This window comes from Cydia splendana, chromosome 19 (genome assembly GCF_910591565.1).
Source record: "Cydia splendana chromosome 19, ilCydSple1.2, whole genome shotgun sequence".
NCBI classification, from domain to species: Eukaryota; Metazoa; Arthropoda; class Insecta; order Lepidoptera; family Tortricidae; genus Cydia; species Cydia splendana.
Window position 1 is genome coordinate 4,408,102 of NC_085978.1, and position 24,584 is coordinate 4,432,685.

The window sequence follows — 24,584 nt, forward strand, 5'->3', positions numbered from 1 at the left end:
GAATGCTCAAGCTTCATGATACTGCAATTAGCAGAAGAACTTAGCTGATTGCAGTATTATGCGCATGTTAAACTGTCGTTTACTTGCTCTATCGTAGATTAAGATCACCGGTTAAAGTCTAGTGAGTATTATATTCTTTGGGTTAAAGGGTTTGCGTATAGGGTTTGGTTCACGTCACTAATTTAAAAATCAATGACAGACTTATTCAGGCAACCCTGCCTCTTACTGTCAATGTCAGCCCAGCCTGTGTTGATGGGCGACATAAAAAAGTGACTAACTTATTATTTAAATAAAAAATGATTAGTACAATAACAACGTAAACAATGTCGATGGACGAAAACGAATTCTTCAAGCAGACCGTGCAACATCTGGCCCGCTGTCTGTCCAACATACAGCCGACACCATGGGAAAAAGTAAGTCTATTCATATCTTGAGTAATAGGATTTTGCGAAATCCCTTTTTAACAAGGACACACATATTGTAATACTGATTTCAATTAATAGCTGTTTAAACTTTGACCAATCCCTGATAGACAGAACTTATTTTAAGAATACTAGGAAAAAGTATGGGTCTGTTTAATATGTACTAATTAAGCACCACCGATGAATTTCCTATTTGTTTGTATTGATCTCATCCAAACCTCATCATTTCCGTTTTGATATGAACATGCAAGTAATTGTAGCCATTATTTTAGCCTCTACAATTCTTAAATCTATTTGTATAATTTATTTTGTAACAGATCAATTATGTTGAGGCCTTGACCTGCCACAGTTCAAACCCTTGACTCATAGGCTGGTTTTTGTACATTTTATGTATGATTAGCTGGGTCCACACAGATGGTGGTGGTGGTGGTGATGGTGGTGGGATTAGTTACATGCTTGATTTTTACACTTTCATTGTTCAGGCTAAAACATCTGGCAAACTGCAAAATTTTTGGAAATATATTGAAATTTCGGAGATTTTTATATTTTATTTATTTATTATTTATTGTATATTGTTTTACATACAATATTCGAGAGTCAATTGAAAACATCACAAAGTTGGCTAAGATTAGGCCCTTTTTCACTTATTTTGACCTTAAAAAAATCTATAGCATACATGCTATGTACAACATAGGACCAATTAGCACTTATATAATCAAAAGCTCATAATTCATTTTCATAATAAAACTTCTTGCCATCTTACAGGTAAATACCCTGTTCATGCTATGCCCGCAAGCCAGCTCAACACTCGTAGTAACGACCCGCAGCATGGAGGCCTGCATAGCCCTAGGGCTGTACTACTTGCAGAGTGGAATGCAGCACCAAGATAAGCTGCATCCGTACTTCCTGAAGGTGCTGAAGTGCCTCACTACCGCTCAGTTTGAGGAGCCGGTGTGCCGGATAAAGAGTGGTGACCGTAAGTAGATTTTTTAAATAAGAACCGTGTGAGGCTCGTGTTACTATACTCTGTATCTTTAGGTATTTAAATAAAAGTAAACAAAATCTACCCTCAAATGGCTCCTTAAGCCAGTTGAGAATAGACGAAAACATTACATGACCAAATAATGTAGGTTAAAGTCACATCGTTCAATGACTCATCCAGGCGATTTAATATTTGGTTGGTTAACCAAAAAATGTTACAACTACCCGAATGTTTACAATTTGTTTACTTTTATTTAAACACCTAAAGATACAGACTTATAGTTATGGTAAAAAGAATTTGAACAGTCTGTAGAGATGTTATGTTCCATATTTATATGGCAGCAACAATGGACCAAGCTGTCTCGGGCACTGTGCAGTGCATAAATATTAATATAGAATGTAATAACTGTATTAAAGGTTTACATTCCTGGCAGCTTTCTGGTGTGGTGGCAATTGTGGTTGGTAGAATATTAGTTTTTTTATTTGCCATAAATATGCAATTTTCCATTAATATGTATAAATAATGTTATGGAAATAAGATTGTTTACACATTATTAATGTTAATTAGTTTAATAAGGCAGCCCACATAGCCCTTGTTCGCGATAAATGGAGGGACATAGTTGTTGGTCACGATCCTCAGTCATGAGGGAACGACAAGAAGAAAGTTAATATAATGAAAGCATAGCACAACTAAACTCAACAATTGTTGAATTTATGTTTTAGGCTGATATGTTTATTGACAATAAAAATGCCATATAAATATATTGAATTATTTATTTCACATCACACATGGTATTTATATGGGACACACTGGCAACTCGACTGCAGATCGGAATGCATTGTGATAATGTGAGGCCGGGGCAGCATCTAAATAGAAAATGTTAAGGTCAGATAAGAAAATAAAAAGGAACACGAGAGGCAGGAATAAGTCTTGGGGGCAAAATAAACTATTGAAACATGACTGAAATATTTCTCTATTTTGTAGTTATTCCGTTCATACTCGTACTAATTACTAACTAATATTAACAAAAAATATGTATTTCTCATCTTACTCATCTTGACCTTATAAAACTATAATTATGCAGTGTTTTTAGGGGTTCCGTACCCAAAGAGTAAAAACGGGACCCTATTACTAAGACTCCGCTGTCCGTCTGTCTGTCACCAGGCTGTAACTCATGAACCGTGATAGCTACAAATACTAAAAACAAAATAAAATAAATATTTAAGTGGGGCTCCCATACAAGAAACGTGATTTTTTGCACTTTTTGTGTATTCCATGAGCTGTGATAAATCGGTCTGTACGACCTCATACTGTACGGCTTTATCAATAAACTGGTGCATAAATAATTAGGTAGGTACTTACTCAGAAAGGTTATTTGGGTACTCTGGAATAAAATAATATAATTAATATTTATAATGATATTGATTATCATTATCAGTTTATGTCGAGAGAGTTATAATTTTGTCATAACCATGGCACAATTGGTACATAGTACCAGAACAAGGTCGTTTTTTTTGTGATAAATGAGTTTTGGTTTTTCACCTTACGATTTATTGTACCTACTAACAGCAACCTATCATCTGTAACCCTTATGTTTTTGGAGTAAAGATTGCGAATGTCCATTTAATAGAGGATAATGGTATTAGCGATCGGATACCGGTATTTTTTGTATGAGTACGAAAACGGTATTATTTCGTTCTATGTTAATTATTTCATTTCTAATTGGGCAATCTAATAATACGAAGTCGTTACCTAAAAACGCAACTGAGTCCTACATTTGGAGTATAAAATAATTTGAAATAAGTATATGTTTATTTCGAAGATTTTGCGAAAAACCGGTTCCGATTCCTGAATGGTATTAATATTAAAAAAAAAATACTTACCATAATAAAGAGCACCAGCCAGATCATAATTGTGTACAACATTATGTTGTTAATTAACTCGAATAGTTAGTCATACCAACGTGTTTCACATCTTTTATACCCCCCGAATTTGAACAGGTGTTCTGTGTTATGACTGTTATGAGGTAACTGGGTTCAGACAACATCAATCTCGTGTTTGTAATTTTGTACTTTGTACCATTGTAATAAAGTCTAATATAGATATATGCATTTGACGTTGATGCTACTACTTCGTTTATGTATGTCCATGGTATGTCCTTTAGCAATAGTATTGTTGTTTTATATTTTATAATTAGCTTTATTAGCCCTCATTGGAATTTACTTTAAATAAATGCACAGATGTTTTAAATCTGCCCAATACCTCACCTAGACCTCACCTTTTACCCACAATCTGCTGCTGTTGCTGAAAAAATATTCTTAGTTTAGAGAAAAAATGTATCACAGACTAATATTTACGTTAATATGATACATTGTTTGTGTTCACTCATGTGTAAAAATATGGGGCTTAGTTCTTAATTCGCCGACATACCTACGAGCTATGGAACATATTTTTGCTCTAAACTGTACCACAGAAACTCATACTCAAAGCGTTCTAGAATAGGCTAGATAACAAATTTTCATTTATGATATCAATCAATTAGGTTTGTTTTTAGGATCAAATATCTATATGGTACCATGTGCATTAAAGCAATACAAAAGTCAGAAATGATAGTCAAAGTCCGACAGTCGTACTTCACTCGCGAAACGCCCCTAACAAAACGATAAGTGAACGTGACGTCAAGGTCACTGAGAGTCCATCTTGAAGTATAAACAAAACAAGAAAATTACTTTTTTGTCGGTGAAATATTGCGTTTATATATATAGTTGCTATACAATCTTTTTTGGATGAAATGTGAGGAATCGAATGGTATCCTTACTTATTTCGTTTTTGGAAGTTAAAAAAAAACTTAAATCTTGAAACTTTCAGGTGCTGTATTTTTGTATTATTTTCATATATTTTTTGAATATCCACAATATTGTGATAAATTGTTCATTTGCTATCTATTTTACTAGATTTTGTTATAAAATTCAACATGTGTCATCATCCCTATAATCTTGAATCTTTTTTTAACAGGTATCCCGATGTCAGAGAAGTTCAGCTTCTGCTTGAACACGCTCCTATCGGACGTAGCCACGAAACAGCCGTCGCTGCGCGAGGAGATCATCACGGCGCAGATCGAGCTGATGGCGAGCCTGACGCAGGTCATCCTGGACTGCCATCAGACCAGGGACTATAGCGGCTCGGTGTCCAAACTGCAGCTGTGCAAGGGGACCATACCTGTGCTTATAGGTTGGTTGTAGTTTAGAGCTTCTCGTGATGGACAGGGTATCATTATTCTAGAGGTTGCAGTAGGTCACAGCGCAGATCGAGCTGATGGCGAGCCTCACGCAGGTCATCCTGGACTGCCATCAGACGAGGGACTATAGCGGCAGTGTGTCCAAACTGCAGCTGTGCAAGGGGACTATACCTGTGCCTATAGGTTGGTTGTACTTTAGAGCTTCTCATGATGGACAGGGTATCATTATTCTAGAGGTCGCAGTAGGTCACGGCGCAGATCGAGCTGATGGCGAGCCTCACGCAGGCCGTCCTGGAGTGTCATCAGACGAGGGACTATAGCGGGTCGGTGTTCAAACTGCAGCTGTGCAAGGGGACTATACCTGTGCTTATAGGTTGGTTGTACTTTAGAGCTTCTCATGATGGACAGGGTATCATTATTCTAGAGGTTGCAGTAGGTCACGGCGCAGATCGAGCTGATGGCGAGCCTCACGCAGGCCGTCCTGGAGTGTCATCAGACGAGGGACTATAGCGGCAGTGTGTCCAAACTGCAGCTGTGCAAGGGGACTATACCTGTGCTTATAGGTTGGTTGTACTTTAGAGCTTCTCATGATGGACAGGGTATCATTATTCTAGGGGTTGCAGTAGGTCACGGCGCAGATCGAGCTGATGGCGAGCCTCACGCAGGTCGTCCTGGACTGCCATCAGACGAGGGACTATAGCGGCAGTGTGTCCAAACTGCAGCTGTGCAAGGGGACTATACCTGTGCTTATAGGTTGGTTGTACTTTAGAGCTTCTCATGATGGACAGGGTATCATTATTCTAGAGGTTGCAGTAGGTCACGGCGCAGATCGAGCTGATGGCGAGCCTCACGCAGGCCGTCCTGGAGTGTCATCAGACGAAGGACTATAGCGGCAGTGTGTCCAAACTGCAGCTGTGCAAGGGGACTATACCTGTGCTTATAGGTTGGTTGTACTTTAGAGCTTCTCATGATGGACAGGGTATCATTATTCTAGAGGTCGCAGTAGGTCACGGCGCAGATCGAGCTGATGGCGAGCCTCACGCAGGCCGTCCTGGAGTGTCATCAGGCGAGGGACTATAGCGGGTCGGTGTTCAAACTGCAGCTGTGCAAGGGGACTATACCAGTGCTTATAGGTTTGTGTGTTTAAAAATGAGTTGAAATGAGTTCACCGCACAGGCTTCCTAAGGATCGCTGTGAAAGTCCTTGTTATCGCGAGCAAGTACTGCAGCCCTCATCCAAACGTCGGTCCAACATGATAGAGGGCTATCCACGCTGGTAACCTTTATAATAGACGAATTGTTAGCTTATGTGCAGAACAAACTGTCTACATAGACGAAGACAGTTTGACGCGATTATGTGTTTGGGCTTTCAAGAGCGAAGAGATTAAACGATCAAAACAGCTGTTATTTGATTTGAATTGAATTGTCATTTCAAGCAATGAAATGAAATTTGAGGAAGCACTGCGAATGATTTTCCTAACAATTATATATTTCTAGGTCTCGCGAGGTCCATGGGCCGCTTTGCCACCATCGATCCCCCTCTCCTCTGCCGCCTGTTCCCCCAACCGCCCAGCCCAGTCAAAAACAAGGAGCCCGAACCCAACTTCGAATACTCTACCCTAGACAAAAAGAGGAGATTCAACCAATTCCGGCCGATCATACCCAGATCTCTATCAGGAAATTTAAATCCAGTAGAACATATCATGGAAAACGGGAACGATACTGTAGATGGCGCTTTAAAAAGGGGATCTCTTAACAGCTACCATTCTGTCCCCTACGACCCCACAACATACTTCTTCCACAAATTCGGGTCTAGTTTCAACCAGTTCCCGTACATGAGGTTCTCCGAGTCCCCAGAGAGGAGAATAAATGTGCAGTTCTATGTGAGATACCTGCAGAACATTCTGTCGTATGCGAAGAAGTTGTTGACCAAGGATTTGCTGGCGTTTTTGGATGAAGAGGCGGATGATATATACGCGGCTGGGCAAATACAGGTATTGCTTTATTTATTCACGCATGTTTCCATGTTTCAGTGTTCTTAATTATTTTATGATGTATCGTAAGCAAGTCTTAAAATGGATGGAATGCTTGTGGCAAGTGGGAAGGCTCGGAACCGGTTTTTACTTCATACAAAAAATACCGGTATCATTACGTTCTTTGGTTTATTATTTCATTTTTAATGGGAAAATCTAATAATACGAAGTTGTTACCTAAACACGTGATTCAATTATACGTAAAGAGCATAAAATAATTAAAAATATTGGGCTATTTCGGGGTTTTCAAAGAAACCGGTTCCGAGCCGTGGCTTGTGGTACAAATACTACTGTTTTATATTAGTATTTAGACAGCGAGTTAGTTTGATAAATTTGGTCTTATATTTGCCTGAAATTATCTTATATGGAATTGTCCATATTATGTACCTACTAGAATTATAAGGAATTGTACATATTATGTACTGCAGTAAAACAAATATAATTCACTGAACACGTATAATTTGAAAACTTTTTAATTAAAAAAATCAATTTCCGGTAACACTCTGTATAAAAAAATATTATTGACAAAATTCACTAAAAACACTATTTTGATAGTTTTAAACTAATTGTCTGCGTTCCGCATAGTTGGTAAACATGAAAGGTAAAAAAAAAGGAATACGGCTGTGAATTTAGCTGGAAAGGAAGAAAATGTATTAATGTGGCGAATATTATGGACGATGATGGTTGACAAGTTGGCGAGTGATACCTAAATATTGAACCGCTTGTTTATACCGCCCGTCCAACGAGGCTTTTTGAATTTTGACGATTTGTAAGAAGAAGAAGAAGAAGTATGCGGATCACAGATATTAACAAATGGCGAAACAAAAATATGGCACAAAAATACAAAACAAATAATTAGGTGGTTATAAAAATTAGAATTGGAAAACTAACGCTAAAATTTTCAAGTATTTCGGTCTTGAAGTAAAGGGGGAAAAAAGGTAAATGAGGCAAATGTGGAGGCACACGCAAGGGTGCCGGCAGCCGGTAGGAAATTTACTTGTACAGCACAGATGGCGCACAAGGTGGTGTCTTCAAGCAGGCCGACGAGGTAAGCCACTCGCTTCCTGGCGAGCGCGTATGGCAGCAGACCGGACGATAACGATGAGGCTTCTTCACTCCACCAGTGCTCAGCGCCGACCTACGCACGGCTTTGGTGGCCAGCAGTTTACGAGGAGCCACTCCTCCCCGGACGCCGACTCACGCACGGCTTAGGTGGCCAGCTGTCTACGAGGAGCCTTTCCTCTCGTCGATTAACGCGCACTTTCGACACTTCGTATTAATTATCAAACTGGTTAAACGTTAAACGTTGAAAATGTAGTTTAATAAAACAGCCCGGATCACCAACGACTTTTTGACACGAAATCCACAAACCATCTGCCAAAAAACAAATTCGAAGTTTTCTCTCTCGAACATTCTATCAAAATTTTGAATTCAAAATAATCGCAAATATGCATTTTATTTTCTTACAAGCGGCCAGTAGCGTTTCGCTACAGTACGTACTAGAATTAATGCCAAGCGGACCCATGAGCCGTGGCAAAAATGCCGGCAAAACGCGAGGCAGATGACGATGAGTAATTACCTGAGCAACAATGATTAATCAAGTATTTCCACAGCCACACTATAAGAGTGAATCTAAGTGTATAATTTTCAAATGTTTAAATGTTCACTTGTGTAACGTATAAAAATGTATCTACTGTACCATCTTCTCGTGAATAAACTTTAATTCATTTCTTCAGAGAAAGTTTACCAAAACTTTATGTTGAAATTTCTACCTTACTCTCTTGAAAGAAGATTATTATTTTACTGTATTTTTTATGTATCTAAATGTTAAACAGGTGTTCCCGTACAAATCGTTCTCCGAGACGCTGAACCTAGTGATGGTGACATTGCTGAGAGAGATACTTCAGCACCAGAAAGATCTACCCGGACCTTTCACCAAAGACGTGCAAGTAAGTGTAATACTGGTATTATGTTTTCGATGTTTTATATATCTTCGTCTAGTAACCACAACACAAGGCTTACGAAGCTTACTGTGGGGCTAGTTTCTAGGCTCGATTTGTCTAAGACTGTCCCATAATATTTATTTAAAATTTTCAATGTTGTAATTTTACTACTATGTACTTAAATAAATATCCTTGGATAAACTGCGTGCAAAGTTTCATGCTGTACGCCGTATATGGACCATATCCAAACTATGTAAAATTTATTATCTGTGCAGGAATTCGTAAAATGCCTGTTCCTAAGCGGGCAAACAGAGCTGCAGTCGCGCCACCACGACGCCTCCGAGAAGGAAGACAGAGAGAGCAACTTCGCCACCGTCAACAAGTTCAAGGTCAACGTCATGGCGAACTCCGCGTGCGTCGATCTACTGGTGTGGGCCATTGGAGATGAGACAGGTATATCATGTGACTCATGCGTTAGAGAGAGACAGCTGCAGTCGCATCACGACCCGTCAGAGAAAGAAGACAGAGAGAGCAACTTCGCCACCGTCAACAAGTTCAAGGTCAACGTCATGGCGAACTCTGCGTGTGTCGATCTACTGGTGTGGGCCATTGGAGATGAGACAGGTATATCCTGTGACTCATGCGTTAGAGAGAGAGAGATACGACGCCTCCGAGAAGGAAGACATAGAGAGCAACTTCACCACCGTCAACAAGTTCAAGGTCAACGTCATGGCGAACTCCGCGTGCGTCGATCTACTGGTGTGGGCCATTGGAGATGAGACAGGTATATCATGTGACTCATGCGTTAGAGAGAGACAGCTGCAGTCGCATCACGACCCGTCAGAGAAAGAAGACAGAGAGAGCAACTTCGCCACCGTCAACAAGTTCAAGGTCAACGTCATGGCGAACTCTGCGTGTGTCGATCTACTGGTGTGGGCCATTGGAGATGAGACAGGTATATCCTGTGACTCATGCGTTAGAGAGAGAGAGATACGACGCCTCCGAGAAGGAAGACATAGAGAGCAACTTCACCACCGTCAACAAGTTCAAGGTCAACGTCATGGCGAACTCCGCGTGCGTCGATCTACTGGTGTGGGCCATTGGAGATGAGACAGGTATATCATGTGACTCATGCGTTAGAGAGAGACAGTTGCAGTCGCATCACGACGCGTCAGAGAGAGCAACTTCGCCACCGTCAACAAGTTCAAGGTCAACGTCATGGCGAACTCCGCGTGCGTCGATCTACTGGTGTGGGCCATTGGAGATGAGACAGGTATATCATGTGACTCATGCGTTAGAGAGAGACAGTTGCAGTCGCATCACGACGCGTCAGAGAGAGCAACTTCGCCACCGTCAACAAGTTCAAGGTCAACGTCATGGCGAACTCCGCGTGCGTCGATCTACTGGTGTGGGCCATTGGAGATGAGACAGGTATATCATGTGACTCATGCGTTAGAGAGAGACAGTTGCAGTCGCATCACGACGCGTCAGAGAGAGCAACTTCGCCACCATCAACAAGTTCAAGGTCAACGTCATGGCGAAATCCGCGTGCGTCAATCTACTCGTGTTGAGACAGGATATTGTAGCGTTTTTTTGAAACGGGCTACTGACGTGACCTGGTCAAAATATCCGTCGTTGTTTTGAGTGAGAGTCCTTGAAATGGAAAACATGAAAATCGATAAATTCGACTAAAAACTACGTGAGAAAGATTACTCGTATTCCAGCTATGTACAACCATAGAGAAATATACTAAGAATAGAGTGCTCACTCCATTCATCAGTTTTGGTACCAAAACGACTACTATTTTCGCAGTCGACATCTAGCTAGCATCGAGTATCGAAATTATTAGTACCGCTACCGCTACTCGATACCAGCATTCTCTAGTGTCGCGACTCACGAAAATTGTATTGAACAACAATGTACAACTAATATTAAAAGCAGAAGTCGTTGAAAATAGAGTTCCGGTTAATCCGGTTATAATATTAGCTGAAAATTGTTGAGCATTAGACTTTTCGGTCGGTGCTACATCTATTGTCAAGTAGCAGTACCGATATTCCACTACTCGATGCTAGATGTCGACTACGAAAATAATAGTCTTTTTGGCACTAAAACGTGAAGTATGGAGTGAGCACTCTATGTATTTTTTTCTCTATGGTACAACAGTATATTTTAGCAAATGAATATAATATATCTTTATCTTTTATGTTATCAGAATCGAAGCTTCTCGAATTGCCTATATTTTGATCATATGTATATTTATGTATATGTCGTTATATATTTCCAGTGGATGAGGAGTGTGGGGTGCCGGCTCTTATAAACGCTCTAACCATATTAATAGGTACATTCGTGGGTTTTAGAGTGACCCCGAGCCCTGACGGACCTAACACCTGCATGAGGAACTTTAACTACTTAATACTACTTTTTTAGCATTAGAAAGAAAGAGTTATTGTACTGGGGCCTTACCATGATGTCCTTATTGCGATTCTGTTTAGGACCTAAACTGAATTGCTAAGAGACGGAGTTATGCGACTTATAGTTTAGGTCAGGCCCCAGATGTAGTGCATAATTATTTTCCATCGTATTTTCACGGAAACGTAAGCGTACATGCTATTTCAGTCGGTCTCGGTACGTTTCCGAGAAAATACGATGGAAAACAATTACGCACTACATCTGTATAGTGTTATGTCTAAGAAAAATTCGTTTGAAAAGATAGAATAGCAGAGCCCAACTGGGGAAGTACCTCCGCCTTACAGAAAACCGCAGCCAAATAACACTAGACCCCATTCATAGTGTTGTGTTCCTACCGGTGATTAAGGTTGCCAGAGCTCAACGAGGGTGCAGAGTGTTAGGGTAACGCGCATGTATAAAAAAATATATTATAACACCACTGGAGTTGCAGGCTTACGGAGACTGCTTACCATCAAGCCGGCCGTATGCTTGTCTGCCATCGCGGGAATATTAAAAATAAGGGTTCCTTTTGTACCTTTGTGGTACGGGACCCTAAAAAGATAAACGCTCTGGCACGGTTTTTTCTTAGACTACATCTTTTCTTAAATCATTAACTTTGGTTTACCGCTTAAAGCGCATAGTATAAAAACTTTACTGACTTCGTGGAATCTTTCTGATGCTAAAACAATGTAGCTGTATTGCTATAAAATGGAGAGACGGTTGAAAGTTTGAAAAATGTGGTAAAATTCGTTCGATTTCAATACCTACTAATAGTTTGTTCCAAAGTCCTATTGTTTATAAAATGCTTAATATTTAGTTGTATAATTTATAAGTGCAATTATTTTATAAAATGGATAAATATATTACTAACATTTGTACATTTTCCAGTTTTGTTCTGATCGATTATATCATAACAATAATAGGTACTCAATTTATCTTTATTTATTTATTTTAGGTGCCGATTCCTTGTGTGGCCGTCTCACTGAGAAGATCAACTCGAATCACAATCATAAATTGATACTGGCGCATATGCCTCTCCTCATGGTCTGTCTTGAAGTAAGTATATTTATTCAATATAAAACCTTTTTCAACTCTGCGCGTTGGTCGGAGGTTATTGATTTGATAACTACTTGTGTACCTGCTCTAGAATAAAATATTTATATATTTCCTATTGTGAATTGAAAAATGACCATTTTAGTTTTTATTAGTTTTTCCTTATATGTCACTTTAAACTGTGTGTTTGCTAGATAAAGAGAAGATATACATATCTGTCACAGGCATTTTAAGTCCTATATAAATTGTGACACGAACCCGCCGTCAAAAACCGCTTCCATACAATCGAACTAATCGAAGTGACGGTCTTATTCATTTTTAATTTACATGAAACTCGGCATGCACTTTTTCGTAACATATATCTAAAAATATGAGCAAAATTAGCTTGAAATATTTTTTTTTTATAACTGCATATGTCTGGTACTGGTACTACATAGTTTTTGTTGCTAAAATTTTTTATACAATGAAAATAAAATTTGCATGTAAAACTAACGATATAAGAATACTCACGTAGAGAATAAGATAATGAGCTATTATGTTCTTCTTCGTTACACTGTTGACAAAGTGGTCGTGGGTATTATGTAGACTTTTGAGCGACTCGTTTAACGACACGTCGCCATTCCTCCCGTAGAGCTGCTTTCCGTGAGAATTCGCTTACTGTGGCCGACACACTGGCTTTGATTTGGTCGGTCCATCTCATTGGCGATCTTCCTCTAGCCCTGTCATCTCCCACTCTTCCATGTACAACTAGACGTTCTATGGATATTCCGTCTCGCCGAGACACGTATCCAAAGAAGTTGAGGATCCGAGTTTTGACCGTATTCTGTTACTAACCATGTATTATGAATCTTCGTTATTTAAAATAAATTATTATTGAATTTAATTTAATTTAATTGAAAACTTCATGTCAGCCCGTGTATTTTTCTTAACAGGGACTTGGTAAACTCGCAACAAAATTCCCCACGATAGCGAACACCTCGATATACTGCCTGAGGGACTTCCTCGTCACCCCCTCGCCGATATTATTCAAACTGCACAAGTTAGAGCTAGAAAAGACGGGAAAGGAACATATGAAAGTTACATGTAAGATTTATTAGTAATTTTATGATGTATTTGTATATCATGCATATATATTTACGCCTGTAAATTTTATTTACGTAAATTGTAACGTAGCTAGTTTTGTTTTACTTTCATTCTATAAACAGTTGCGTCTATATGTATCTAAATGTTTACGTGAGTAAAACTTAAAAGTGTAAATCTGAGTACCTATTTCTTGAACGGTATAAGACTAATCTTATTTCAACGAGCAATTCTTGTATATTTATTTATTTATTTATATATATATTTCTGGGATCTCGGAAACGGCTCTAACGATTTCGATGAAATTTGCTATATGGGGGTTTTCGGGGGCGAAAAATCGATCTAGCTAGGTCTTATCTCTGATAAAAACGCGCATTTTTGAGTTTTTATATGTTTTCCAAGCAAAGCTCGGTCTCCCAGATATTAATTGTTATAGGAGTCATAACACAATGTATCTTCCATTTATTAAGATATAAGTATGTAAAGTCTAAGGGAAGAAAGTGCCTCCGAGTTGACAGCTGAATAAGATGGCGCTGTATGTTGCAACATCTTTTGACAGTTACACATCTGATAGAAATAATGAATCTCAGATTATTGTGAAAATCTTTACAAAATGATTATTGTAAAATTAATAATATTTTAGTCTAGTATCGTTCAAGAAAGGGGCTCTCGAGGACAGAAACCCGCGCGGCGAAGGGACCTTAAAAGGTCTTATTGTAAATCGACTATCCTAGTTTCTACAGTGATTCGCAAAAGTACCCTTAACTCATTAAATTTTACTGGGTGTTTTTCACACTTTACGCCGAAGTGGATTTCTTACCTTAAGTGAAATTCATCTCATTTCAAATATTATCTCGGCTACAGATATGTCGTCGGAAAGTTTCCAAAATGGGGAATATTAGGCAAAGCTCTGCGTAGGTGACACCACTAGCACATACAGTAAACAAACCTCATTGACATCATCAATGACACATCATGCGTCACTAGGTCAATCACATGGCCTACCGTGAAACACGACAGTCGAAAGTTCGGTTTCTGTCTCTCTATCACTCTTGCTTATTCGATCGATAGAAAGGCAGATAAAGAAATTTCGATTTTCGCGTTTCGTGGTAGGCCACCTGTATACAAACCGCCTTGGTGCATCAATGTCATAGTGAAAACTTGTCAAAAAACTGTTTAAGGCCTAGTATGTATAAGTTACTCTATGGTTTACTAAACAAATTGGTGCTGCATTCTGGCGGCAGAACATTGCCGTAATACTCCCTATTGAGAAATTTCGAAATTGGGGAACTTAATTGCCGTTTCTTAAATGGAATCTATCTTTTATTTCTTGTGGAATTTTCCTATAATTTTCGAGAATTCATACTTTTTGTTAATTTTCCCAACTTACAATCTCGGCTATTACTTGCTTGGTAGTCTAAACAGCACAGTACGCTTCTCACCTCATAACATTAAGCACAGTTTTCACAATGAACTGTAATTGTATTTTGTTTTCTTAATGAAACTCTTCTTTCTTATTAAAGCTAACTCTGTAGATTCGAGGCTAGCAGGTATTATTAGTTAATATTAATGTTTAATTTATGTGAAGATATGATCAAACTGATGCTAATCCAGATAACGTGTTTTAAAATCACACGCCAAATCTACTTCCATAATCCTTACAAAATTATTTCCGTAGAACTTACGGGAAATAGGTACTTTAATCAACTGAAAGCAATTCCTGGCATTATACAAAATATATTTAAAACCTAAAGGAACACAAACACCTGTTCCAAAAATATACAAACTAACATTTTTTTCTGCAAAGTTCCGACGCCGATAATTAACATGTTCGAAATTGTATTTAAAATACACAACCAAAATAAATGTCTTGTACACTCTTGTTATTCCACTTAATCCACCACAGAAAACTTATCAAAGGGTTATTGATTGTAATAGCGAAGTAAAGTCTAAGATAACAACGTTCCTAGTTCGACAGCTGGAACAGATTGCTCTGTACAAACAGTAACACTCTTAACTGTGAACCTTATGCCTTTTGTAATAAGGTTTACAAACTGTCAGTTAACGGTGTGGGCGATGGTACTGCGCCATTGTCTGGTCATTGGTCTGGACAACGAGAGTTACCGGATAATGTACAGAGCCGTACAACGGTAAACGCATCGGCTGTCAAATTCGAAGCAAGAATTTGTCTTAGAGTTTTCACGTCTATCAATAAACCTTTGCTATGCGACTGCTGTAACGGTCTACTCTGGATTAGCCTCAGTTTGACCAGTCCTTTTCCTAATCCAATCCAATTTCAGTACAAGGTAAAGAGCTGCAAGGCATGACGGAGAACGGGGTTCCGGTCAAATCTACGCCTTTCGAGAAGCTTCGGGACGCGGCCATAGAGAATCTTTGCGTGGCCTTAGAGGCGGCGCTCACTGTGGACCCCTTCTGTGTGCCTGCGCTTGTGGGTTCCGTTAGTAACAGGCTCTTCACTGCTGAAACTAGTGACAGGTGAGCGAGACACAATCTTCACCTCTCTCACACTAAAATTAGGTCAAATCTAAAAATCTCCATAGTTACGAGCAGTTATAACAGCATATTATGGTTATGTCGATTGCATAATTCGCTATGGAACTGTAACGTGGGGTAATGCATTTAAAGTAAGTGGGCCTAAGTTTACCAGCTTAAAAACGACCTTTTAAATTTAATTTTATGGTACAATTTTGATTCTCTTGGTTGACCTAATGTCGCGATTACATCGTTGGCATATAATTCATAATGTTTTTTTATTATTTACAGTGAATCATCATTGATAAGCACCAACATCGTGATAATGTTGGGCCACGTAGCAGTGGCCTTGAAAGACACGCCGAAGACTACGGACACGGTTCTTCAGTTCTTCCAACAGAGGTATAGAATCAATAATTTCATGTTGACCTTGTTCATACGATTTTGAGAATTGTTCGAGAGAGTCGTGTCATTTTTTTTAAGTTTAAGGGCCACTACTAGCCTCTTCCGAGGGTTGGCGTCTAGTCAACTCTATGCTCGACGCAACATTGGCGCAACTGCGCAGCGACGCCATTTTCCATAGCGCTGACTAGACGTCGTCAAAAGACGCTAGTGTGGGGTGACCCTAAGGCTTTAGGCTAAGGTTCAAATTCCTTGAATGCCAGTCTTTAATGAAATGCTATTTTCCCAGATTATGCCGCGCTCCGTCATCGCTAGACACGCTGATAGTGGACCAGCTGGGCTGCATGGCGCTGGCCAGCCCCGCGGGCCCGGCGCACGACGAGATCATGCGCATGTTCACCGTCATCACCGTGGAGGCTGCCTCCGCCGCCTACCACCACACCGACGACCGCAAGCAGTACAGGTACGAGTCAGGAGGGGGACAGATATAGTCTCCCCGTCTCTAGACACGCTGATAGCGGACCAGCTGGGCTGCATGGCGCTGGCCAGCCCCGCGGGCCCGGCGCACGACCAGATCATGCGCATGTTCACCGTCATCACCGTGGAGGCCGCCTCCGCCGCCTACCACCACACCGACGACCGCAAGCAGTACAGGTACGACTATACAGGAGGGACAGATATAGTCTCCCCGTCTCTAGACACGCTGATAGTGGACCAGCTGGGCTGCATGGCGCTGGCCAGCCCCGCGGGCCCGGCGCACGACGAGATCATGCGCATGTTCACCGTCATCACCGTGGAGGCTGCCTCCGCCGCCTACCACCACACGGACGACCGCAAGCAGTACAGGTACGACTATACAGGAGAGAGACAGATATAGTCTCCCCGTCTCTAGACACGCTGATAGTGGACCAGCAGGGCTGCATGGCGCTGGCCAGCCCCGCGGGCCTGGCGCACGACGACATCATGCGCATGTTCACCGTCATCACCGTGGAGGCCGCCTCCGCCGCCTACCACCACACCGACGACCGCAAGCAGTACAGGTACGACTATACAGGAGGGGGACAGATATAGTCTCCCCGTCTCTAGACACGCTGATAGCGGACCAGCTGGGCTGCATGGCGCTGGCCAGCCCCGCGGGCCCGGCGCACGACGACATCATGCGCATGTTCACCGTCATCACCGTGGAGGCCGCCTCCGCCGCCTACCACCACACCGACGACCGCAAGCAGTACAGGTACGACTATACAGGAGAGTGACAGATATAGTCTCCCCGTCTCTAGACACGCTGATAGTGGACCAGCTGGGCTGCATGGCGCTGGCCAGCCCCGCGGGCCCGGCGCACGACGACATCATGCGCATGTTCACCGTCATCACCGTGGAGGCCGCCTCCGCCGCCTACCACCACACAGACGACCGCAAGCAGTACAGGTACGACTATACAGGAGAGTGACAGATATAGTCTCCCCGTCTCTAGACACGCTGATAGCGGACCAGCTGGGCTGCATGGCGCTGGCCAGCCCCGCGGGCCCGGCGCACGACGACATCATGCGCATGTTCACCGTCATCACCGTGGAGGCCGCCTCCGCCGCCTACCACCACACCGACGACCGCAAGCAGTACAGGTACGACTATACAGGAGAGTGACAGATATAGTCTCCCCGTCTCTAGACACGCTGATAGCGGACCAGCTGGGCTGCATGGCGCTGGCCAGCCACACTGATGACCGCAAGCAGTACTGGTACGCAGGGACAGGAACCGGTTACCTTAACCGGGGTTTTTCATAGGGTTATTTTAGAGGTGTTTATAAAAACCCCTACCATAACGGTAACCGCTTAATAAGGTAACACTTTGATTCGGTAACCGTATCAGATCGAGTTAACCTCTGTTACCGGTAACCGAAATAAAAACCCAGTCTATTCAGTTACCTCATTATGAGGTTTTTGACCAGTTCAAACGATTGTAATCTTTACGCACACTTAAATTCAACTTATTATTGAATAACCGAGGTTGGCATGGGCGGTCTATGAAGCCTCCAGCACAAACAAGTTTTTTTGCCTTTCCTTTGTTTACCTTTATACCTACCTGTGTGGTGTGTTCTTATTATAAATATTATTAATTATTATATTATAACTAAAATAATTAAAATAAATAAATTAAATAAGTTTAATAAATTAAATAAATTAAATAAATTAAATAAATTAAATAAATTAAATAAATTAAATAAATTAAATAAATTAAATAAATTAAATAAATTAAATAAATTAAATAAATTAAATAAATTAAATAAATTAAATAAATTAAATAAATTAAATAAATTAAATAAATTAAATAAATTAAATAAATTAAATAAATTAAATAAATTAAATAAATTAAATAAATTAAATAAATTAAATAAATTAAATAAATTAAATAAATTAAATAAATTAAATAAATTAAATAAATTAAATAAATTAAATAAATTAAATAAATTAAATAAATTAAATAAATTAAATAAATTAAATAAATTAAATAAATTAAATAAATTAAATAAATTAAATAAATTAAATAAATTAAATAAATTAAATAAATTAAATAAATTAAATAAATTAAATAAATTAAATAAATTAAATAAATTAAATTTAATAATTTAATAATTACTCTAAGCTTCTCAAGCGCTGCATAAATCAAGCTCAAAAACTTGCGAACATTAATCATATACATCGATCCAAGAACAGGTGTAAGGCAACATGGGAGGTAATTAAGAACATAACCACTAACAACATAGGTGGGACAAACATCGAGAAACTGGTTGTCGAAGGTAGTCCTATATCAAGTCCTACTGACATTGCAAATACTTTTAATGACTTTTATATAAATTTGACTAACGTAAATAATAATCCTAAACCGAAGCCTGACATCTCACTAATCAATTGTAATAATGCTAATATGTTCTTATCGCCGACAGATGAAAATGAAATTCGTAAATTTATTGACACTCTAAATCCGACTAACTCAGCGGGCTATGACGAAGTCCAAACTAAAATATTAAAAGGGTGTAAACAAAGTATTGCTGCAGTCATAAGCTACCTAGTAAACTTGTCATTCACTTGTGGAGTCTTCCCGGAGCCCTTAAAACTCTCTCTTGTTAAGCCACTTCACAAAAAAGGTAGTAAAGAATGCGTAGAAAACTACCGACCAATTTCGCTGGTACCTATTATCTCGAAAATATTTGAGAAGGCGTTTCACGAACGCCTATTGTCATTTTTAAATAAGTTTAATGTATTGAAATCCGAACAATTTGGATTTCAAAAGGGTAAATCAACATCACTAGCTGCCTTTACGCTGACAAACAAGATTTTAGGTCACTTGAACCAGAGCTTACCAGTAACGACTATTTTCTTCGACATGACTCGAGCTTTCGATTTTGTGTGCCACGAGACACTCCTGGTTAAATGCGAGCTCTACGGTATCAGAGGTGTAGTTAATGAATGGCTCAGAGACTATTTACGCACTAGGAATCAATTTGTGGAAATATCTCAAATCGACTCGGCCAACACGATTGAGGTTTATAGATCTTCCACGAGAGTGAACAAGGTCGGCGTACCGCAGGGGAGTATCCTGGGTCCTCTGCTTTTTTTACTGTACATTAACGACCTACCGAATGCGATAAATTTTGACTGTATACTCTTCGCGGATGACCTATCGGTCGTCATACCATGTAGTGATGACAAAACGTATAATAGTGACATAAACAAAACAATCGCTGATGTAATAAACTGGTTGCATAGGAACAATCTTCAAGTAAATATATCAAAAACCACATTTGTCCAGTTTATAAATAGAAATGGCAAAAAGCAACAACTGACTGTAACTTTCGCAGATCAGGTAATAACGGAATCAAGTCAGACAATGTTTTTAGGCATTTGTTTAGATGACAGATGTTCTTGGGGTGAGCATATTAATAAATTGTGCAGTAAAATTAACACGTTTGCTTATGCGCTTTGGAAATTGGCTAAAATTAGCACCAAGCAGACCGCAATACAGGCCTATCACGGCTATGTTTGCTCACTCCTCAGATACGGCGTTCTCCTCTGGGGAAATTCAACCCATGCAAGACGCGCACTTTTAGCACAAAAACAGTGCATCAGGGCGATCTGTGACGTAGACGTCTTAACATCTTGTAGGCCGCTATTTATAGACCTGAATTTATTGACTGTGCCATGTATCTATATCTATGAAGTTTGTTTATTCGTTAAGGCCCACCCAGAGCTCTTCAAAACTTTCAAAGATATATGCAACTTTCCTACAAGGTACCCAAATCGTCTGGCTGGTCCTGGCCGTAAGACACAATTGTACAGCAATAACGCATACTGTAAGTCCATTGACATATTTAATTGCCTACATGATGACATTAAAGATTTGCCTATCAGTTTATTTAATCGTAAACTTAAGAACTGGCTCATTCAAGAATGTTTTTACTCTGTTGAAGAATATTTTGATTACTTTAGACATCAAACTTGACATTTTATGATATAAGAAATTAGTTATTGAATCTGTATTGTAGTTATGACATTAGTAATTTAATTGTAATTTTGACATTTTAATAATACGCTAGATATAAGTGCACTAGATTGTTAGATTTAAGTACTCTAAGTACGTACCGTTGCATGCTTCTTTTTATATTTAGGTATTTTCTAGAATAGTTTTGCATGCCAGCTTTTGGTGGAATGTGTGTGACCACGATATACTTTTATAACATCTTTTTGTACCACATTTTAAAGCGAAATAAAGATATTTGTATTTGTATTTGTATTTGAAAATAAATTAAATAAATTAAATAAATTAAATACATTAAATAAATTAAATAAATTAAATAAATTAAATAAATTAAATAAATTAAATAAATTAAATAAATTAAATAAATTAAATAAATTAAATAAATTAAATAAATTAAATAAATTAAATAAATTAAATAAATTAAATAAATTAAATAAATTAAATAAATTAAATAAATTAAATAAATTAAATAAATTAAATAAATTAAATAAATTAAATAAATTAAATAAATTAAATAAATTAAATAAATTAAATAAATTAAATAAATTAAATAAATTAAATAAATTAAATAAATTAAATAAATTAAATAAATTAAATAAATTAAATAAATTAAATAAATTAAATAAATTAAATACTTAAATTAAATAAATTTAATAAATAAAGTCAATAAAATCAACAAAATATAAATAAAGTAAATATGTAACCGGGGATGGTCAGAAGGGGTCCTGTGATTTACACAAAATAACTAGAGAAGAGATCACTCACTGAAAATTGTCGTAAGGTCGCGTGCGTTGCATCTCGATAGGCAAACGGAATCGGACTGCCAGCATGGCGCACGCGAGGTGATTGAGTGATTGGTTGAGTGAATGTGATGAATGGTGAGTGTATGAAGATTAGGGGGTTCACAGACGTGTGTATGAGGGTGTGTCTACACGTCTGTGTGGAAGCTAAGGGCTGTGCTACAGGCTCCCCCTTCGGGCCATGGGGACGTCCTCGCCCATGGGCCGACACACAGGTTGCTTCTTGCGTGGTCTTCCTCTTTTTTTCTCACCAGCTGCAGGTGGAGTAGGGGTAGCAGGTGTTCGCTTCGGCGGTCTACCTCTCTTCCTTTGTGGCATGATAGGTTCTGCAGGTTCATCACCACTCTTCTGATGGTATGTAGTCAAGTCTGACACGTGGTATTTACCAACAGTTTCACTATTGTTTGTTAACATATAAGTAGTCGGGCTGACTATCTTCGATATGATGTACGGTCCGTCACGTCGGGGCGCAAATTTGCTAGTTATGCCCTTTGTTTGGTTACTTAGGACGTGTGTTTTCAAAAGGACCTTATCCCCAATGTTATAATTTTCATGGGGTCTACGCTTCTGATCTGCATAGATCTTCCTGCGTTCCTGTTGTTGAAGGTTATGTTCTTGAGCTCGGGCGAGATTATCGCTGAGTCTCAACAGATAGGGTGTTATCTGAGGTATAAAGTTCTCTGCTTGGATAACTGCCCGCAGGTCGTGTCTATTCTCTACCGGTGATCGCATCTCTCTCCCGAAGGCGAGGTAAGCAGGCGATTTCGCGGTGCTTTGGGTGACAGCGCTATTCATGGCGAAGCGTATAGCAGGTAAGGCGCTCGGCCAGTTAGTATGGTTCCCTTCAACTATGATGGCGAGTTGGCTCTTGAGGTCTCTATTTTTCCTCTCTACTGGGTTTGCTTCTGGATGGTAAAGAGGCGTTAAGTTCTGCTCTACTCCTAGGGTGTGCATGACTTTCTGCATGACTTGGGACACAAACTGTACGCCATTGTCAGATATTACTCTCCTGGGAAATCCATATCTGAGAAAAACTTCTTCAACCAGGGTTTTGGCGCAAACTTCTGCTGTTGCTGTAACTAATGGGAAGAGCTCGACCCACTTAGTCGCAGTATCCTCTATAATAAAAATCCATCGTTCATCATTCTTTCCAGTAGGTAAAGGTCCGAATAGGTCTATTGCTAGTACCTCAAATCTCTGAGCTGGTACAGGCGTCTGCAGTAAGCCTGCAGGTTTCAAGTTAGATGGTTTGTAACGCTGGCACTCATTACAATCTCGTATATATTCTGTTATATATCTCTTCATACCAGGGAAATAATACCTTTGGCTCACTCGTTGGTATGTCCTTTCAACTCCGTTATGTCCAGCCGTAGGAGCATCATGTAGTTCCTTTAACATCTCCTTCCTCATGGACTGTGGTATGACAAGCTACGGATCGTCGCTCTCGACGTCAGGGTTAAAGTGGTATAGCACTCCCTGTGACATGTAATAACCGCGCTCAGTCCAGCGTGTAGCCGCTTCTATGTTGTTGTTTTCGAAGTCTTTGGCAATCTTCCAAATTTCTGGATCTTCTGCTTGAGCGTTCCGTAGGTCAGTAGGTGACACGTGTGGCATATCTACTATGACGGTGCACAGGTTACAGGAATCCTTAGTGGTATCATCACACACAGGTCTGCTCAAGGTGTCGGCAACAACATTCTTATTTCCGGGTTGATATTCAATTTTCAAATTGTAGGCCTGTATCTTCAGGGCCCATCGTGCGAGACGTCCTGTAGGTGTCTTTAGAGTCAGGATCCATCTCAGCGGTTGGTGATCAGTGACGAGGGTGACTTCAGAGCCTTCGATATACCCACGGAACTTGTCAAGGGCCCAAATGGCAGCAAGAGCTTCACGCTCTGTGGTCGTTTCTTCTTCTTCTTCTTCTTCATATTCTACGGGTCGCTCGTCATAGCCTTCGCCTTGAAGCAGTACGGCTCCTAAGGCGTATCCACTCGCATCAACTTTTAGAATAAAAGGCAAGGTATAGTCAACCTGCCGTAAAATTGGTGCAGATGTGAGGCGTTTCTTCAACTCTTTGAATGCCTTCACTTGATCTTCTCCCCAGATCCAGCTTTGGTTCTTTTTAAGTAACATTGTTAGTGGTCTTGCTATCTTGGCGAAGTCGGGTATGAATTTCCGGAACCAGGAGCAAGTCTGGGTGAAGGTCTTCAGATGTTTATCATTATGTGGTTCCTTCATCTCACTAATGGCCTTAGTCTTCTCGATGTCAGGTTGGATTCCATCGGCTGACAGGATGTGTCCGAGGTACTTCACTGATTCACAGGTAAAGGTGCTCTTTTCTCTGTTCACTCGCAGCTTGAAAAGTTTGAGTCTCTCAAATACAGCTTCCATGTCTTGGAGGTGCTTCTCAAAACTATCTGAGAGGATCAGTACGTCATCGAGGTAGGCCAGTATTGTTACATTGGGAAGGTTGGAACGAAATCTATCCATTAATCTTTGGAATGTGGATCCAGAGTTTCGCAGTCCCATAGGCATTCGCTTAAAGCGGTACATACCTAGTGGTGTTACAAATGAGGTTTTATCACGATCTTCCATTGCGACTGGTACTTGCCAATATCCAGAGCGAAGGTCTAAGGCAGATATGTATTTGAACTTGCCAGTTCCGTGTAGAATATCATCCACTCTTGGCAATGGGTATCGATCGGGCTTGGTCACTGCATTTAATTTTCTGTAGTCGATGCAAACTCTTATAGTGTTGTCTTTCTTCGGGACTAGTACCACAGGGGCAGACCATGGAGACTCGCACTCTTCGATGATGTCATCTTTCAGCATCTTCTCGAGTTCCACTCGCAGGGCTTCTTTCTTAGGCTCTGGTAATCTGTAAGGTGGCACGGAGATAGGTTGTATATTTTTATTGATCAACTCAATACGATGGACAGCATAAGTGGTTGGTTCTCCCCCTAGATTGAAAGTATCTCGGTGACGGTTAAGGAGTGAGGACAACTTGTCCCGTTGTTCGTTATTGAGTGTAACACCTTCATTATCGCGAAGTGTCTGAGGTATCTCAGTAGGTTTGCATGCGGCTATGGCTACAGGTTCATTTTCGTATTGCAGTTCATACTGAATGTCAGGTTGACCTCTGAAGCTCCAGGTAT

At 39.9% G+C, this 24,584-nt stretch overlaps 1 protein-coding gene across 1 annotated transcript in view; it reads left to right on the forward strand.

Moving 5' to 3' along the window:
• The first annotated feature begins 202 nt into the window (after positions 1 to 202).
• LOC134800272 (phosphatidylinositol 4-kinase alpha) overlaps positions 203 to 24,584 on the forward strand; it is a 68,832-nt gene continuing 44,450 nt past the window's right edge. Inside the window, exons 1-12 of the mRNA XM_063772781.1 lie at positions 203 to 413; positions 1,188 to 1,398; positions 4,420 to 4,635; positions 6,139 to 6,635; positions 8,510 to 8,623; positions 8,893 to 9,070; positions 10,902 to 10,955; positions 12,021 to 12,121; positions 13,051 to 13,201; positions 15,499 to 15,694; positions 15,983 to 16,093; positions 16,383 to 16,556. Coding sequence (XP_063628851.1) covers positions 324 to 413; positions 1,188 to 1,398; positions 4,420 to 4,635; positions 6,139 to 6,635; positions 8,510 to 8,623; positions 8,893 to 9,070; positions 10,902 to 10,955; positions 12,021 to 12,121; positions 13,051 to 13,201; positions 15,499 to 15,694; positions 15,983 to 16,093; positions 16,383 to 16,556 — 2,093 coding nt within the window. The 5' untranslated portion in view covers positions 203 to 323. The remainder of the gene's footprint in view (positions 414 to 1,187; positions 1,399 to 4,419; positions 4,636 to 6,138; positions 6,636 to 8,509; positions 8,624 to 8,892; positions 9,071 to 10,901; positions 10,956 to 12,020; positions 12,122 to 13,050; positions 13,202 to 15,498; positions 15,695 to 15,982; positions 16,094 to 16,382; positions 16,557 to 24,584) is intronic.